General features: G+C 33.1%; 2 protein-coding genes and 1 long non-coding RNA gene across 6 annotated transcripts; 1 reads left to right on the top strand and 2 right to left on the bottom strand.

Moving 5' to 3' along the window:
- The first annotated feature begins 226 nt into the window (after positions 1-226).
- On the top strand, positions 227-10,654 carry LOC101259264 (pathogenesis-related homeodomain protein). Of its 4 annotated transcripts, XM_019214880.3 has the most exons (12): positions 308-521; positions 610-683; positions 1,739-2,253; positions 6,142-6,307; positions 6,529-6,652; positions 6,799-6,911; positions 7,011-7,370; positions 7,455-7,691; positions 7,784-7,873; positions 8,705-8,755; positions 9,014-9,235; positions 10,149-10,654. In XM_019214880.3, exons 3-12 carry the CDS (start codon positions 1,769-1,771, stop codon positions 10,419-10,421), a joined length of 2,121 nt encoding a protein of 706 aa, XP_019070425.2. In that variant the 5' UTR covers positions 308-521; positions 610-683; positions 1,739-1,768; the 3' UTR covers positions 10,422-10,654. The 4 variants fall into 4 exon arrangements, with proteins under 4 accessions (XP_004242815.2, XP_010323342.2, XP_019070425.2 ...); XM_004242767.5 differs by lacking the exon at positions 610-683 and having other exon boundaries at positions 227-521; positions 9,017-9,235; XM_010325040.4 differs by lacking the exon at positions 610-683 and having other exon boundaries at positions 227-521.
- A 661-nt stretch (positions 10,655-11,315) lies between these two features.
- Positions 11,316-13,873, bottom strand: BTF3 (BTF3-like transcription factor). Its single transcript, NM_001247300.2, is given in 6 exon segments — positions 11,316-11,657; positions 11,746-11,784; positions 12,044-12,100; positions 12,193-12,341; positions 12,873-12,940; positions 13,806-13,873. Coding segments are annotated over 5 exon segments (489 nt in total). The 5' UTR covers positions 13,806-13,873; the 3' UTR covers positions 11,316-11,481.
- Positions 13,874-18,015: 4,142 nt separating this feature from the next.
- On the bottom strand, positions 18,016-18,819 carry LOC101258971 (uncharacterized). The gene is made up of 2 exons (XR_011210547.1): positions 18,584-18,819; positions 18,016-18,461 (listed from the first exon to the last, which is right to left on the bottom strand). It is a non-coding gene; the product is annotated as an uncharacterized lncRNA (long non-coding RNA).
- Between the last annotated feature and the right edge of the window lie 1,348 nt (positions 18,820-20,167).

Below are 20,167 nucleotides of genomic sequence, written 5' to 3'. Positions count from 1 at the left end.
GTTGTGGTCGAGTGATAACTACATATTTATCTTCAACCGAGTCATATTTGTAACAGAGAGCAGTTTATTCCCTTCTCAATGTGACACTTATCGATAAAAAATTAAATTTAATCAGACTTCAAAATATTTAACGAATAGTGAATTACAATATTTTTTTTAAAAGAACTCCAATTAACTGTGACTATGAACTTGATTTAATTAGATATTTTGTAATATAAATTTGGTGGAAAAAAAAAACAAAAACAAAAACAAGGAAGATGGTCAATATTTAGAAGCAATTTAAAGAAAAGAAACAAACAGAAACTGCAAGTTATGAATACTTTTACTAATATTTTTGTACAAACAATAAATGAAGTAATTTTATTCCCATGATTCATTTATGATTGAAAAATTTTAAGAATTTAACTATTAAGTACTTCCTTAATCTATAAATTTTCCAAGAACAAGGAAAGTGAAATTTCTGCATTCAAAAATACCAATGAGATACTTGGGCGATCTTTCTGTTTCTCCTTCACTTTAAGGTTAGCCCCTTTTGGTTTTTTTCCCTTTTTAAGGAATACCCATTTGATTAATTGTGTTAAAGTTTGAATCTTTTTTGGTTTTTCTGAGAATTCATGGATAAGTCTTTTCTGGGTGTTTGTCAAATTTCAATCTTGGACTAAAGTGCTACTTGGATCAATAATGTAAGTGTTTTCTTGAATGTGCCTAATTGGGGTTATCAACTGGTTGATTAAAGATTGAAATTTGAAGTATTTTTGTTTATGTGTATATCATCTATGTTTGTGTTTGTTTTAAGTCTTTTTTGTTTTTGGGTATTTGGAAATTCAATCTTTTGTTATCAGAATGAGTGTGATAAATGGATTAGTACTGTGAATGTTTTTTGTGGTTCTTGAATGCATTGAGCTTTAATTTGGGATTGACATCCCAGTTTGTAATGAGTTGAAGATTGGGGAAGAGTTGAGTGAATGATTAGATCTTGTTTAGGAGTTAGCTACATTAGATTGATGATTGTATTTGATGAAAGCCAATACCCATTTTCAACTTTTTTCCCCCAAATATCTATTGGAACTATCTTTTTCCAGTGACATGTTAAATTGTCTCATAAGTTTCAGCACAATTCTCTGCCATCTCAAAATCCATACTGATCCAAGGGTAAACTAGTTTTGCTGTAATAGTAAGTATCTTTTATTCCTTGAGTCGTGGGTCTATAGGAAACAACCTCTCTAAGATCTGTGTACACTTTACTGGCTCTAGACCCCACTTTGTGGATGGGGGGTAAGTTGTTGTAGCAAGTATCTTTTATTTCAAAAAAGTTGCTTCTTTTCTTTCTTATTGAGTTGAGCATAATTTGTCTTTCTTCATTAGCTAGGTTTTCATATATCTTGTTATTTGCTCAAATGTTCTGCTTCATTACAGTTGCTTCAGTCGAGTAAAGTTGACAATTATGAAATTTCTTGTCTGTAGCAGAAGAGATTCACATATATTGCACTTCTGCTTCCTAGTGAACTAAGAATTACTTGGCAGTTTTTCTTCTTCCTCTTTTCAGTGAATATCTGTTGTGGTATGTATGTACTACAGTCTACAAGTAACATTGAAACAAGAAGTGCAACTTTTGTATTTTTGGCTTGACAAAGATTTGACATTTTTCTCATTTATAAAAAGAAAAAGACCTCTCCTCATCTGCTGTTTTCGTGTTGTCTTAGAGGTTATTTGATCATTGATTGTCTTGTCTTTGCAGGACTTCTAATGTAACACAATTGAAGCTACGATGCCTGGAAAAACAGATAAAGATATGCATAAAGCAGTTGCGAGCTCATCACAAGTAAAAAATGTGTTGAGAAGATTAGAAAAAAAGAGATCTAGGCTGAAATCAAAATCTCATGGAAGGTCTACTCATGCATCTTCGTCAAAGAGAAGAGTTACTGGTGATAATAAGGTGAAGTGCTGTTCTGGGGAAAACATACTTAAGAATGAAATTCTGAAACAAGCTAAATCATCAAAGAAGCAGTCTGTATTGAGCTGCGAAGCAGAGAAGCTTCAAGCATGCAACTCAAAGGACAACTTAAAACATGATAACCTGGATACTGGGTCTGAAAAGTTAAAGAGAAGAAGAAAAAGGAGGAGAAGAAAACATAACGCAGATCCAGATGATGTTTCACGCTTACAAAGGAGGACGAGATACCTCTTGATCAAGATGAAGCTAGAGCAGAACCTTATTGATGCTTATTCTGCAGAAGGCTGGAAAGGTCAGAGGTGTGTACCTTATCCCTCTTATCTACATAAATGTATTTTTCTTTCCTAGAGACTCGATACTGAGTATTGTAACTGTTTGGTCCTCAAATGGTAGGAAACTAAAGAAACAGATTGTCCCAAGTAAAATGTTTGTGTCCACATGGTTGTAAGTGTGACGAATATGCATGTTTGATGGAGCTGTTTCCTTGTTAACTATTAACTTAAAAGACGGAGTTGTTTCCTTTTTAACTATTTACTAAAAGGAGTTGTTTCCTTGTTAACTATTAACTAAAAGAGGGAGTTGTTTCCTTGTTAACTATTAACTATAAGAGGGAGTTGTTTCCTTGTTAACTATTAACTAAAAGAGGAAATCGTTTCCTTGTTAACTATTAACTAAAAGAGGGAGTTGTTTCCTTGTTAACCAACAGCAACAACAACATCATACCCAATGTAATTCCACTAGGTGGGATTTGGGGAGGGTAGGGTGTATGGAGACCTTACCCCCTACCTGGGGGAGTTGTTTCCTTGTTAACCATTAACTAAACAGTTTCAACCTCTCGCTCTAAGCTTTTAGTTGAATGCTCTGATCTGATAAGTCTTTCTAGGTTATTTCTGAAACTTGCTTCTACTCTAAAAGAATGGGAAATTGAGGAATTTGAAATTTTGGCACTAAAGACATGCAACATTCCTTTACTTCGCTCTCGGTGCACGCCCGTGTCGACATGATGTGGGTGTGGAATCCGTACCCAATCCAGTCAAGGGGTTTTGAGTACTTTGACAATTCGAGGGAGAAATTCTGGATAGATTCAATGATTTTTTGTAATCAAAACAAGAACTAAGGTGGAATTAAAGAAAATGGAGTACCTTGAATGTATAAATTTCTACTCACTCCGTTTTCTTTTATCTCCTTCCAGGATTCTCCTCTCTATCAGAATTTTCTCCTTAAGTTTTCCACATCACATCTCATAATTTTAGGTTTTATAACTCTATTTTTAGATATTTAAATTTTTTTAGCTGAATCCCGGCACCCGTATCCATACATGGATCCGTATCCCCAAATCTTAAAATTTAGATCATAGAGGGTCCGACCTCTAGATCTGCACCCGTGTCGGACACCCGCACTGAGTCCGAGCAACTTAGGTTGCTTCAACCAGTTGCCGAACTGCTATTCTGAAGGGTATAAAGTTATTATGCAAATATCATTATTGCTTTTAGAAAGAGATCTAGCAGAAATTTTGAGTTCATTGTTAACGAGGGTCTTCACATGTTCATATAACTCATGGTGTTTGCTCTGCTTCAATGGAATGCCATGGTTCGACGTATGTAGGGCTTTAATTATTTAGAGTTGAAATCATGTACTATTTTGATATAAAACTGGAAAAGGAAGTTGGAGCAACCTTTGATTTCTGATATAAAGTTAGCTCAAATAGTGTGAAAGACTGTCATGTTTGAGCTTTGAGTTGCACGCTATTGTAATAACTATGAGGAAAAATGTTAACAGATTTTGTTTAAAAGAAGTAGATAATGTTACTTATCCAAAAAGAATTAAAGTGACAGAAGAAGAAAAACACTATGGTAGCCACTCGATACGACTATAAAGGTTATTGTCTTCCATGTAATTTTATGGTCTCTTACATCGTCATGGTATTTACTTTGGGAAATCAGTTGGGAGTACTTGCTTTCAGAAATTATTACTATGGGTTCTTGACTTGTAGGGTTTCATGACCAACAAGTGACACATGCAATAAACTCAAGCCTTCCTAGTCTCTTTAATGCTTGGAATTATTGATGCCCATTAGCAAATGAGAATTACTATAAAGAGAATCTTGCTTCAGTAAAACAAGAAGTATGCTTCTATCTCAAAATTAGGGGCATGTAGAACCATAGATTCTCAAAATTAAAACAACAACATACCCAGGTATTCTCATGCAGTGGAGATTCTCATAATCTCACACTTATTTTTACACTCTACATATAAATCTCCAACCCAACTGAAGATACTCCCTGTTAGCGCTTTACCTTATGTAAATGTATCAACAACAGCTAAAACCTTAATCCTAGCTAATTGGTATGTCCTTCATAAATTCTTCTTCCATTTTGTTCGGTTGTTCACTAAGTTCTCCTAGCTTTTGAGAGATTTATGTATTTGGAGACAGCTTTTGATTTAGAGATCTACTCATGATATGGAAAAACTATCTTGTGTCACTTATTCTGAAGTTACACTTTATCTGTGCCTTTTTTTATAAGGTAAGAATTTATTGATAACACAGTACCAATACGGTACTGCAGCAAATAAAGCAGAGCTGGATTTATTTTTTTACATTATAAATTCAAAGAAGCTAACAAGTCCAGCATATCACTCAAATTAAAGCAATACTTACTTTTTTTCCAGTAATACAAATTATGAATATAACTACCTGTAAGTCTTAACCAATAGATTACTGAGTTCATTTCAGGATTAACTCATCTTACGAAAGGATTAACAGTATAGGCCCCATCTTTTCAGGCTAACCACTGTACGGAATCTTTGTTTTTGTCCAGAATTACTGAGTTCATTTTCTGAATAAATTCATCTACCTCATCCAATTCCCAATCAGACCGATTGCTTCTGAACTAAAAATTCCATCCAGTCTCCGAAATACAATATGCAATCATCACCTCAAAATCTTCCACCTTGTGGTGGAGTTGGGATTTTCACGAAGGAGAGTCAAATATAAATAAGTAATACACAGAAGAAGCCAAAGGTATTCAACATATAGTATATATACTTAAAAAATTACTTATCTGCCAAATGTAATTTACAATGAGAGGGTGTAAATTACAGCCTTGACAAGGGTAGCTCCACCACTGCTTCCACCATTCTAAAGAGGTTAGGGTCTAGTTCACTAAGAGTTATCCTTCATGTATGCAGCCATCACCTTTGTCAGATTTGATTATGTTAGAGTGGATTAGGTCCCACATTGGTTGAGAATGTACTGGTGGTTTGCTTATATGGGCTTGGACAATCCTCCCCTTATGAGTTAGCTTTAGGGTTGTGTTAGGCCCAGGTATCATATCTTTGCATGGTATCAATTCCAGGTCCATCCTGTTTGGGCTACCGTTGGGTTTGTGCGTGAAGGGGGCTGTTGGGCTAGAGTCCCACATTGGTTGGGGAATGGATTTGTGATTTGCTTATATGGACTTGGGCAATTCTCCCCTCATGAGTTAGCTTTTTGAGTTAATCTCAAGTGCCATATCAGCCATATATTTACAGATTATTGCTAATTATAGCTCCTCTCTTTATTTGAGTTTCCACCTAGGAATGGTGTTGTTCTGGCTAAATGAGTCCTGAACATTGTATAATCAATTAATGACATTGCTAATAATGAATTATTTTATTCTTAATTGCTGAGGGTGATGTTGATGTTTAAAAATACAATAAGTTTGTAATCTTGAAATAAGCAAAAGCAAAAATCTGAAAGGAAAAAAATTATGAGTTAATTTATCCATGTTGTTTGAGAAATAAGAGACTTGATGCATCAAATATAAAATTGGAACAGACAGGGAATACTAGATTGATTACTCAAGTAATGAAAAGAAGAGTAGTAGACACTCTCACTTATGTGGATCTGAGTTCCATAATGATTTTTTATATGACAAGAGAAGGCACAATTCATTTTCAGTCCAAGAGATGTATTTATGCTTAGAAGTATGGTTACAATTTTGACGCCCCTCATTTGCTGTCCTGCAATCCAAATATTGTGGACTGCCTGGCTACCCTAAAATTAAACCCTTAACAGTAGAATCAGCACAGAAGAAAGGAGCATTTACAAGCTTTGGCCTATTTAGACAAACCCCAATATGTAAATGCTAGTGTAACTTTATCTTTCAAACAGCGGCTCATGTGACATCTTTCGTCTTTTCATGCAGTCGAGAAAAAATTAGGCCAGAAAGAGAACTACAAAGAGCGAAGAAGCAGATATTAAACTGCAAGCTTGGAATAAGGGAGATAGTTCACCGTCTGGATTTGCTTAGCTCTGCTGGGCAGATCGATGATTCTGCTATTTCTCCAAACGGATCTGTCCATCATGAACATGTAAGCATCCTTCACAAAGTGTTTTCTGTCTTATACGTTGTTAACAATTGCATGTCATGCAGTACCATGATGGCTGATTCTCTTTTATTTTTATTGCACTTTATTTTCCTACCCCCTTAAAAGTTATAGCAGCATCAAAGCTGAGATAGGAAAAAGTCTGCATCAATAGACAGATAATCAAACTCGGATGTGGAGTTCAAAGTTTCTTGTTCCATTTTCAGATTATCTGTGCCAAATGCAAATTGCAAGAAGCTTTTCCTGACAATGATATCATACTTTGTGATGGTACATGCAACTGCGCCTTCCATCAAGAATGTCTTGATCCTCCACTATCAACAGATAATAGTAAGTTTGGATATACTTCTATTTCTTCCACTGTTTATGGAGGACAGAACTTTACGTCTGAAATTCATAACTTTTGCTTAGCTAAATGACTGCTGGCTCATATTTTATTTATGAAAACTTATTCCAAAAGAAATGATAATTTGCAGTACCGCCAGATGATGAAGGCTGGTTTTGCAAATTTTGCAAGTGTAAGATGGAAATAATAGAAGCAACAAATGCTCACATTGGCACCCACTTTGCTATGGATAGTAACTGGGAGGTTGAGTAATCTACTGTTGTACTCTCCATAAAATCATTGTTTCACCCATCCATGAATTATCTATTGATTAATGATGACATATCTATTTGATTAATACAGAATATTTTCAAGGAAGAGGCTCTTCTGCCCGAAGGTGAGGAGTCCTTGTTATGCCCCGAACAAGACTGGCCATCTGATGACTCCGAAGATGATGACTATAATCCCGAAAAAGTTGCTAATAGTCACAGTAGTACTGATAGCTTTGAGAATGGTTCTTCCAGTGAAGCAAGCAGTGGAAGCATGTTAGGATCACTTGAGGATGAATTGTTAGCTTTAACAGGAAAGCCAGAAGATGGCAGCGGTGGAAAAGATTATTTGTCTGAACACATTGCTGGGTCAGATTATGAGGAGACAACTGACTTCGAAGTTCTATCTGGCCCCAGACAGAGAAAAGCTGTTGACTATATTAAGTTAAATGATGTGAGTACGTTAATATCCACAAGTTTTCTGGTTTTCTACCGGATACTGCTATCTAGAAATCAATGATGCTCTTATGTGGCACAGGAAATGTTTGGAAAGCATGCTCCCGTGATCGAGCAAAATAGTGAAGACGAAGATTGGGGTCCAGGTAAAAGAAAGCGTAGACGGAAGGAGCCTGAATCAGATGCTGCTAGCACCCTTATAACCCTTTTTGAAAGTGAAAGAAGTTGTCCAGAAAAAAAAGTGAATGAAGTGGAAAAAGAGTCTTTTGGTAGACCAGCCAAGAGAGAAATATTCAGGATTCCTCCTGATGCAGTTGAGGTAATATGCTTCTTTGCAGTATTCATTGTTACATCAAATAGAAAGCATCTTTTACAGTATTCTTACTGCTTAATATTTCTGATCTTTACCAGGAACTTCGCCGTGTATTTGCTGAGAATGAGCTTCCATCTAGAGAAGTGCGGGAGAACCTCTCCAAGAAGCTGGGTATTGAATATGAGAAGGTAATGATAATTGTGATATGCCAATAGACACCTAGAAAGTTTAGATCCTGTAACTGCAGTCTTCCGTGATTATTTGAGCTAACACAGTGTATAGTCAGCTCTGTTAGAAATTGGCACCATAATTGGTCAATAGTCCACAAAGTTTAAAGTGTTACTCTAGTAACAACTGATATTGTTATATGTTTTGGTTACGAATTGTATGCTTTTAGGATAATTACATGTTTTTGTTCAGATAAAAGGGGAAAGTAAGGGAGAAGAGGATTGGGAGAGGTGGCTGGATGATGATTTATTTTATTTTAGTTATAAATAATGATGTTCTGAAGCCTAAACCTTAATGCGTGTTTGCTGTGGAAGAAAATGTTTCACAATTTTCCATGTTTGGTTGATTAAAAATTTTGGGAAATATTTTCTCTAGGAAAACAAGTTCCTTAAAAATCAGAAAAATGACTTTAAATATTAAAAGTAGGAAAAACAAGTTTCATAAGTGAAATTCCACATTAATTGTTTCATAACTCTCCAACACAACCCACTTCCACCCACCTGTATCTCCCATCCCCACCATCACCCAGTCCTACCCTCTCCACCCCACTCCCATAATGTTTGCTTAGACTAATATGAAATGCTTTCGGGATTATATTTTCTGCTTACTTACCAAACACCGGAAAATAAGTAAGAAATCCACTTACTTTTTCTGTGGAAAATATTTTCTTTCATACCGAATACCTAGTCTCTTGAGATGCCTGTGACACATAGGTTGGTGGAAGCTATGTTAATCTGTTTGCTTTATATATTGTTTTCATTTGCTTATTTGTCTGTTACATGCTATTTTAGGTGAACAAATGGTTCAAGAATGCACGGTATACGGCCCTTAAAGCTAGAAAGGTAAGGATTGAGCTAAGATTATTGGTGTCCTTCACCGCTTAAGTTCCTCTGAACCTTGTTACCTTCCATTTTCTCTTATCATGATTATGGTGATGATTACATTAGCTTGCCGTTATCATATTATCCGTTCTTTTTGTACTTCTCTCTTTTTTCTTTATGTGGTGGCAATTTCACTAACCCCTGAATTTCAGGGGCTGTATAACATTTGGCCTGGAGCTGGATATTTTAATTCTAAGTTCTTATATTCATGGGTATCAGCAGGTTGAGGGTACAAAACCGTGTCAAGCTACTAGTCCTACAACATCAGTAGGATGTACACCCGAGACTGTGAAGGGTGAACCAGCAGATCATATTTCGTCAAGTGATGCAGAAGAAAATGCAGCCCAGGCACCTAATGAAGAAACATCCAACTTGGTTATCCGTCCTTCCAAGAAAAAGCATGACAAAAAAGCAGTAATAACATCAACAGATAGAGTAGAGGTACGTTTAATTAGCTGAGAATTTATGTGCAGTTCTATTTGCTCTTCTACATTTATGTATATAAAGAAAATATTGTGTTTGACGCTCTACTTTTTGACTCGGGATTGCTTTCTCTATGTGAAAATGCTTATTATGTGGGTTTTAGTTTTTAGCTATCAGAAAAAGAAAAAGGTAAGTAACAAACACAAAAAAGAAGGGGCGAAATAGCTCATCGTCTCGGTTAGAACTTAGAAGATATAGATTTGTCGGTGAGAGGATTTATACCAAGTCTGTAGTGATATGTGCTGCAGATTCTTAAAATATAAAGAAATATCTTAATTTAGCCTGCAGGGATAGGGAATGTCGCTATTGTTGCTATTATCCTAAAGCTGACACGTGATTTGCACCTGCCGATGCTTCCAGTTACCCAATTTATCAATGAAATCATGGAAGCTCTCTTGTTTTATCTCAATCTATGCTATGTCAAACACAGTATATTTAAAACCTGGCTGAATTTTTGGATTAATTTGCTTACGATTTCACATTTCAAGTTCAAATTTCCGAGTTAGTTCAGTTTTTCCTTGAGAAACTTCAAATGGATAGAATCCCCCGTATTCAGTGCTCATTTTAGTTGAAAGATGGATGTATTTTGGTCTTAGAGCTTGTTTGGATTAACGTATGACTTATAAGTCAAAAGCCAAGTCAGAAATTCTAACTAATGAATGGCTTTTGGCTTATTTTTGTTATTTTGGCTTATAAGCACTTTTTTAGTTTACTCAAACACTACAAAACTGCTTAAAAACTATTTTGGTTAAACAGCACCTCGAGTAAGGTGATCCAAACGGGCGCTTAGTCATTATTCACTTAGAAAGTCTAATTGAAAGATGTATGTATGTTATATCTGTGTTCTAAAGTTTCTTCTTTCCACAAGCAGACACTTGTAGAATCTGGTGATGACGTGAGCCTGAAACTACTGCGAGACAGAGCAAAAAAGCAAAGGAGAAAACTAATTTCCAAGGAGAGGGAAAAGATACAAGAAGCTGAAGCTGAGATGCAGGAGCTATGTAGAATCAAGGACAAAATAGCAAGACTCCAGGACATTTTACGAAGGTTTCCAAATCACAGATGTAGAAGAGCGAACACTTCTAGTTTAGACGAATCATTGATTGTCTTTGTACCTGTTGCACAGTTGCAGGAGAAAAGGTGACTAATCACTTCAACCTTTTTTTTTTCTTCCTAAAGTTGTGTTCCTCCATTTTTCACAAATCAACAAAGACAAACAAGGAGGTTGAACGAGGCATATACAGAAGCAAAATTCTTCTTTTCATGTTATACATGTATAGTTTTCCATCTTTCTTTAAGGACTTGCAACTAAATAGAATGTAAAAGATTGTACAATAGATCAGTTTCAGTTATGTTAATTGGCACAATCCCAAAATGTGTCTACATGAATATCTTGCAGTATTCATAATTTTGAATGTCATCTGCTAAAGGACACTAATTGATAATACTGTCAATCGTCAAAATCGTTGCTGTGAATTAAGCGTTGAGCAAACAGATTATATGTAACATACTTTATCATTATCTTCCAAATCTTGCCCTATTTACTGGAAAAAAACTTAGCTTTCTTTTTTCTTGATAATTTCATTATCTAAAGAGTACAAACAGGTAAGTTATTGTGATCAACAGATTTCTTTGAAAAACAAACATTGGTTGGTTATAAAACTTGCACCTAAAATCCCAGAATTTCCTCAGCATGTCTTGCAACACCAAAACCCAAATTCAGAGAAAATAGGCAACTGCAACATGTTATCGAGCTATAGGCTGCGATAGGGATGTGGTAACCAACCACCATTCTTAACAATCGAGGCCAAAGCAAATACCAGACACCAGGTGAAAAACAAAACGAAATAAATGGACTAATCACTGGTTGAGTTACCTACAAAGCAATCTCAGAATTTTCAGATAAGAGGTAAGGACATCAGCCAAAAGCAGAAAGTTTCCGCATGTGTGTCGAAAGTAGAACTATGTAATCACGTATACTTACTATATAGACGAACTTGTATAGAATAACAAATACCATGACATTGAAAAATAGGCATTGCTAAAATAGAAGATAAGTCTTTGAAGGGGAAAATAGCTTACTATTAAAAGCATTTAAGAATTCTTTTGAGATGTGGTCACAATAGACATGAAATAGAACACTCAAAAGCTAAGGTAAAATCTGATTTCAGGACATTGGAAAGTAAGGGAAATCAACAAAAACTTTAAGAAGCGTGGTTCTCCTCGGCAGCAGCTTCAAAAGTTTCACCAGCCACAAGTTCTGGTACATCATCATCGTCTTCCTGTGCTGCAACAGCACCTGCAGCTGCATCGGCAGCACCAGGTGCCTGCTTCTGGAACTGCTCGGCCAACTTCTTCAAATTCTCCAAATTATCAGGGCCTGAAAATTGCATTTCTCAACAGTCAAAACACATGTTTGATTATTCAAGCTTTTATCATGACTTTTGGGACTAGATAATGACACATACCCAACTGGTGAATGATCTGAGGAAGAATATCCTGCAATTCTGCATGACAAAAGAAATATTAAACTTAAGACATTCCTATGCACGTGGCCAAGACATGATGAGAACAAGTTAAAATAGTAGGAGCTCAACTCCTCCACTAACAACGTAGGAGTCATGTGTTGGAGAACCAACAGAAAGAATGCTAGTCTTAAAGTATAAATTTGTTCAAAGACATAGTTATAAAGTTTATGTTGAGGTTGCATTCAAACAGTACCAGCTACCAATTAAAGCAAGGCAGGAGGAAAGTGTAAACACATACTCTTTGTCTGGGGAGTACCACTAACAACCCATGTGTTTGCAGCAATTGATGCTTGAACTGAACAGAATCCAAAAAAAAAAAAGGTTATTAAGAATGGTAATAAAACAAGAGATGACTAGAACCAAGTGAAATGTAGATTATATTTATACCTTTGGGGTTAACGAATTGGATAACAACATCCTCCTTGAAAATGTTGACTTCTTCAATGGCAGGAATGCCATTGACACCTATTCTTTTCAAGGTGCTCTGTAGTCTTTTGTCGTCGGTTGTAGTTGTCTTGTGTACGGCCTTCTTCTTTCTGCATAAGCAGCGCACTCATTCAGCAAACATGAATAAGAAAAATAAGATACCCCTTATCAATACACTTCTCGTGTACCTTCTCTACATTCCTCACTCAAGTTTTGACGCTTGGACAACCACAAGTTAGTCATTACAAACTTAAGGTGTTTGGTCATAGAGTCCAAATATTTTTCATTTTATTTGTACTTAACGAAATTGGGTTGACATGGAGTTTTGTTTGGTTATACTTTTTGCACAGGAGAGAATAAAGCAATTTACTTGGAATTTATGAAGGGAGTTGTAAAAAAGATTTGGCGACCTTTTTCAAACTTGGAATAGAACTCCTAGTTGGGACTGGAAATTTTGTAACCAAAAACTAATTTAGAAATGAAGTTGGCAATTCTTTAGAGAAAAAGGAGTATTTTTAAGGCCAAACTGGCTCTTTCAAGTAATTGTAATCTTTTAAGTTAGCAACAAACACCCACATTCTTTCTCAATACATTAACACAAACTACTTCCATGTGGTAACATTCACAGAAACTAAACAGACCTTCTCATGGTACCCTTTCCACCGGTTCTGACCGAACCGGCCATCTTTTGCAACTTTTCTACATTCATCTGCCATAGAAAAAACACCAAAAGTCAATATTTCTCCATAGACAAGTAACAAGAAACTGGCATCATTATTGCAACCATACTACATTCACCAAACTTCTTAACAACCTCCATGACCATAAACTACAGTAAACCACATCTACAAAATTCACAAGCTAAACAAAAATCCCTCTATATATAAAAGCTTTAAACACAAGCACACAAGAATGATACAGCTAACTGCAGGTACCAACTTAACAAACACAAAACTAAAAACAACACCTCTATTTTTTGGAGTAAACCAGTTTTCTGAACTATTGATTGGTCATTGATATACACATGCAAAAAAAAAAAACTAACAAAAGAACCAAGCCTCTCTGTAGACTAAACTAAGACAAAACAGAACCACTTAAATGCTCAACTTACAAAATGAAGTAAAAAAAAAAGGGACATTAATAAATTGGCCTCTAATACCCTTTTATGAAGTTCCGAAATATATAAATTCCATTCAAAACTACTACAAAATCCACATTGAAATCAGAAGCTTCATCCTTCAAAAAAAAATAAAACCCCCATTGTACCATACAGACATCTCGTACACAGTGAAAAAGCTAGCACCTTTTTCCTCTTTTCACCAGATTAAGATCCAGAAAAACAAAAACTCAAATCCAATCAATACCATCATTTCATCCAAACCCCCTTAACAATTCAAACACAAACTTAACATTCATTAACACTATCCAAACCAAAAGTATACAGTAACACACAGAATTCATCATAGTCATGTACAAACACAGTGGGAAAGAAAAAAACCAAGAAAAGCATAAAATTAGACACCCATTAGGGAGATTAGGGGGGTGGGTGGGTGGTGAGGCGTAAAGATGCTAACCTTGTGAAGAGAAGACTGAGCTAAAACCCTAGCCGCAGAGAAGATGGAAAAAAGAATGAAAGACAAGGAGGGTTTGTTTTGGGTGCCGATAACTTTATATCCTACTATATAAATGTGAAAACTTTTTTATTTCCATTTATACCCTTATCACTTCTATATAAAGACATATGTATCCCTTTTTTATTTTTCTACTTCAATATTTATAAAAAAAAAAATCGAATCAAATCGACAAAAGCTTTCATTTGGTTTGATTGTTAAAAAGGTGATTTGGTTCGATTCTTTTGGAAGATAGGTAGACTAAACCAACGATTTTTATACATAATATATGTATAATATAAAACATCGTTCATTTTTATTTATATGTCGTTTTTATTAAAAATAGATGATTCTTAATATTTGTCATTTCACAAATTCAATGTGTAAATGATTTGAAATAACCTTTGAAAGTTATTAGCTTTAAAAAAATATACATTTGTCCAACATAGAAAAAATAAGCAATTGATTCATGTTCATTGATCAAAATGAGAAATTTAAGGGTCCGAGAAGACTATCATAGGGTCACAACCAACTCGAACACTCAGGAAATATGTTGGACAGGCAAATTCACATCTCTTACAACTAACACAGTCCTCTGTTCGTGGAGCAGAAGAAATCTTAACTTGCAAAAATCAAATTCGAAGTCAAATGGTAGATTTTGATGAGACAAGTCAAATGCAACAAAAATTATCTCAAAATTTCATTCAACTCTAAAAGAAAATCCAAATTACAAGCACAATTACTATAGCGAAATCTCATGAGGAAAGTGTTAGTCATTTTCAAAAGTTTCACAAATCAATCATTCATGATATCTCACCTATTTGAGAATGAGAGGTCACCATCACTACATCTATCTCACTACAAAGTTCCAGAAGATTTCATATGGCCATTTAAAGGTAGAAACTGGCAAGGATTGATGAAAATTCATTTTGTATAATAGTGTATAAAACTGTATATGTTTGTATAAATAGCTCCTATAATTTTGTATAATATTATATGTTGGTATATAAAATTGGTGTATAAAATTGTATACTAAGTTTTTAAACAATTCTGTAAAACAATTTTTTTTTGAAAGGTTTGCATATTGTTGTATGTCGGTTGTATTTATTGTGTACAAAATTGTGTTATAGGCTAACAATTTGTATATTATTGTATATTGGATGTATATTATCTTATACCAAATTGTGTCATGGGCTAAAGATTTGTAATGTAAATTTTGGGCTATATTTTTGCAATGTCAATTAGGTAACTATACTTTTACGAAAATTTACGATTATGCATGAATAAATTTATTTTAATTAGAAAAAAAAAATAAACAAAACCCTTTAATTATTCAAAATAGATAAACTTTACCATCTATTACATTTTTGGCTAAAAAAATTCCTCATCGTTATATTTCGAGGCCCAAAACAAGGGATCAATTTTTCCTTTGGAAAATTCAAATAGGATAAAAATATATGAAATATAACCCTTTTTTTTTTCTCTTTTGATTTCTTACGCATTAGATATGAGTTATTCTTTTGTTAAATGAAAAAAGTTATTACCAAAAAATGGAACTACAAAGAAGAAGAAGAGAAGAGACTGAAGTATATAATACCAATTACCATATACATTATATAAAAATATATAATTATTACTATAACAATGTATATTGATATATATACATTTATTTTATATTGTTATATACCATATATACGTTATTTATATAATATAGATAAATTACATACGTATTAAATATACACAGAATCGTTAATTGATTTTTTAAAATATATTCTATGTGGACTGGTATACTTGTGTTAATGTTTCTAATAGCTTTGATGCATAGTTACATGATGAAAGAAAAATATAGAGCAAAGCAAATTAATTAAAAATGACTTTTATAAGAGATGTTTCTAAATTTTTTGGCTCCACTTAACTGATATCGACGTAAAAAATTCTAAAATTTGCTCATAAAATGAATATTCACGACATATCAAGATAATAAACCTACTCAATTGACCAATAATTAGAACTTAAACACGTTATCCTTTAAACATAAATTCTAACTTTTACTCATAGAACGAACGCACGTTCAAAGACATTTTAAGTGGCTAATTTCCACATTGATGATGCCTAGGAAAAAACAAAGTTGAACATAGGTTAAATGTGTGCTTAGATTAAACAATTCATTAGAGGAGGGTAATGACAATACTTAATTAATTACTTGACTATCAAATTAACTTGGTATATTCGGTACGTATTATTTTGGTTTTCGGTATTTCGGTTTAAATTGAAATATTATATTATAATTTATATTATATTAATTAATAATCATTAATGTTAAATAATTTTTTTTTAAAAAAAAAGAAAAAAGAATGTGAAACCCTATGAAATGTCCCTATTCCTAATTTAATTTTTAATATTCATCTTGTAGCCTCTTCTTCCTCTTACAGGCAGTAGCTCTTCCTCTTCCTCTTTCAGGCAGCAGCCGCTTGCAGCAACTTCAAGTCTTCAACCGGCGATCGGCGTCCAGCAAAAATCAAATAAAAAAATTGTAAAGTTTAAAATTTTAAAAAGCCCACTAAGCAGGCCCATTAAAAACCGAAATAAAAAAATCAAACTGAATCGAAATATTTCGATTCGGTATTCGGTACACAATTTACAAGAACCGGAAATCAAAAAAACCAAAAAAAAAAAATGAAATCGAACCGAAATATCGAATGCATACCCCTAATTAACTCTATTTTAAATATTCAAGAAATTATGGAGTCCTCCCAAATAATCAATGTTAGGTGTCATAGTTTAGTATTAATAAAAATATATTATATATCATGTTATGTCTATTGATAAATGTGCTCTTTACTCTCATGTGAAAGAAAATAGTCATTAATTTTTAGTAACTTATGTAACCACGAACTCTTTATTTCATCTATTATTCTATATTTATTTCTTGTAATTTATGTAACATTTGAATTATCCATTTGACAAATTTACTATCCACTATCTTCCTATTCATCGCAAGAAAGAATTCATCAACTATAAATAACGTGGTATTCCTTTGTGTTGGAGAGAAGAAAAAACAAGAGAAGTAAATATAGAGTGAAAAATGAGGAGTATTTTATTATGTTTATATTGAAATTAGTGTAGTAGTGAAAGAGAGAGTTGAGACAGAGAATAATATTCTAAGTCTTCAACCATATTCATTATGTACATAATAGAGTATTATATGTTGAAGGATGATGTTGTTTCTGTGGAGTTTTAGACTCTTCAACTAATCCGGAGTTACTTGAGTTGTACATGTTGTTAGGTTATTGTATCCTGGAGACAAGTCAAGAATATTACTGTTGGATCGGTGTAGATTATGCCGCAGTGGACTTGAAGATCTCCGTAAAGAGAGCGAGATTTTCCTGACTCAACCTAAAGATTTGTTTATACATTTTTGTTCATTTTATTTCAACTGTAATTTATTGTATTCGTTGTATAATACCCCAGCAATCAATTACAACTATAATTTTTCTTTTTGTCTTAGAACTATATTTTACATGTTACTTTATGTCTTGAGTTTTTTTTTTTATTCGATGTTCGAAGCCTACATTAGAGTTCTGACTAAATTCGAATCGCGCTCTGCAGAACTCATTCGGGGCTGGTGTCCCAATAGAATTTTCTCCATATCCGAGGCTCAAACCTAAAACCTCTAATTAATGATGAAACACTCCGACCAGTACAAAAGGGCGGTAGAAATGTATCTCAAAAACAATGTTTTAAGTAGAGGACAAACCTAGTCCATGAAAGCAAAATTGGCCCAGTTTGAGTTTAGGCCAGTTATTGACCGACCAATTTATTATGTAGAAATTTTAAAAAACAATAATTAAGATTAAAAATATATTCAAGTTTATTAATTATAGTTTGTTTAATTAAGATTCATAGCTACATATTACAAAAAAGAGAGAATTGAGCAAGATTGGAGAGAGAGGAGAGATACGAGCGCGTTCTAGGAGAGATACACTTGATTTATATATCTAATCGATAATTGTATAGGAAATACAACTGATTTGTATCAATAAATACAGCTATATCAATTACTGTTATATTTAATTATTATGCAAATCAATTGTTTTAAGTATATTAACGAATACAATTATATCATCAAATAAACAAAAAAAAAATTGAAATCTCTACAAGTAGAGTGAGCATATAGAAAAAAAACTTAAATATCTTTGTTATTATTATAACTTAGAAAAGTAAAGAAAAACACAAATTTCTTGACATTCTCTCATATTATATATTATATAATAATATAATATAATGTCAAGTGTTTATTTAATTAAAAGTACAAAGTCATGTCCTTCTAATTTATAATATTGTCAATTGGCTTGTTACATACATGGTGATCATCAATAGATTTGGTCATATCAATGAAAAATTGAAGCAAACTAGTTAGCTCAGGGACATTCTCATTTGGCCTTTCATATTCCATAGTCCAACTCACTAAATCTTTTTCACCTTCTTCATCAACATGGAGACTTACCTTCCAATTATCATATTCATTCACTATATCTCCTTCAAATTCCTTGAATGTTATTATCTTTTTCTCTTCATTTATAGATTCAATTATCTGCTTCGAAAACTTCTCTTTCCCATCTGGATTATACAAAATTTCGTTACGTATGATACATTTAGTATACGCTTAATATATCAACGAAATATCTTAAACTTATCAGTAAATTTTTAATAATTTTGACTAAATAGAGCTTAGGGCTTACCATGGGTATACTTCCAACAAATTTTAGAGCCAACGGTTCCAAAGTCCCCTTCAAGACAGTCACAACCCTGTACGTGAACAGGAGTCATGGTGGAGATATGATGTGGTTTGTGCCTAAAGGCATCATGAAACACATCATTCTTAGCCTTCACTTCTATTTGGGCACTCAATTTGGACTTTAGACCCATGCTCTTTCAAGAGAATTGCTTACTAGTAGAGAAAATATAGAAGAGTTACATCATTCTAAGCTATTTATAGAGTTGAGTTATCATTATTTTAATGACAAAGAGATAAGGTCCACTAAAGCGAACATGAAACGGAGCCAGTATTTTCAATAAGGGGGTTCAAAATCTGTAGAATAGATAGTTGAAAAGGATTCGACATTTATTATATATACATATAAACTTATATTAACTATGTATAAATAATATAATTTTTCGTCGGAGGAAATTCAGAACCCCATTCATATAAAGTAGCTCCACCCCTGACGCCAACCTATTTCGTTATGGATTCATAAATTTTTTTTTAGAGTAGTTTAAATTTTTATTTATAATGAGATATATATTTATGTAGAAAGAAAATTATTTCATCAAATATAAAAATGAATTCTTGATAAATATTATCAATAATATTGATAAATTATAAAGCGTGTTCAAATTTTTATTCTACAATATATCATATACATTTGTGTGATTATAAATACATTTTTTTATATCGTAAACCTAATATGAGGAAATTCATTGAGATATCCATAACTGAAGTATTGTTCTTCATCGAACGTGTTTTTTCTTCTTCTAAGAAGTTGCAAAAATTCACACAAATATTAGCGACAATCAAAATAAAAAAATTATAAGTAAAAAATATGAATTAAAAAATTTAAAACACCACTAAATAGGTTCCATAATTTCAGAGAAATCACATCATAATTACTTAATTTTTCTAAAAAAGAAAAAAAAATTCTTTGTATGGAAATTTTTTTAAAAAAATTGGAACACGAAAAAGCAGGCACGACGATGAAAACGGATCTTGCTTCACCTCAACTCCCTCTTATTAATTTGTTAGCCATAGTTTCTACTCTTGTTTTTTGCGTCCATTAATACATTTATAAATATATAACAAATACAACTTACGAGGTGTATTTATTACTTTCTTCGTCCAGAAATGCTTGTCATGTTGTGCTTATTTATCAAAAGTCAATTTGATTAATTTTTAAACATAAAATTAGATCATATTAATTCGATATTTTAAACAAAAAAAATTAGATATTCTAAAACTATATGAAAAATACTATCAATTACAATTTTTTGCATATTAATATGATGAAAAAATGCATTTAGTCAAAGTTTTTATAGTTTGACTCTAAAAATAAAAATTATGACAAATAATACCGGATGGAAGAAATAATTTATTTCTACTTCTTATATTTGGAAGATAACCAGTGCTAAAAATTCTTTAATGCTAAAGGGTATAGTTAAAAAAAATTATAAACTTCAATTTTCAATTTACAAAGTGATAATTATTTAGAGACAATTTCATGTTAAGAAGATAATTAAAAAGAAACGGAGGATAGTACATTAAAGTTACA

Source organism: Solanum lycopersicum, chromosome 7, assembly GCF_036512215.1.
Source record: "Solanum lycopersicum chromosome 7, SLM_r2.1".
Lineage (NCBI taxonomy): Eukaryota > Viridiplantae > Streptophyta > Magnoliopsida > Solanales > Solanaceae > Solanum > Solanum lycopersicum.
This window is presented reverse-complemented; position numbering and strand designations above follow the sequence as displayed.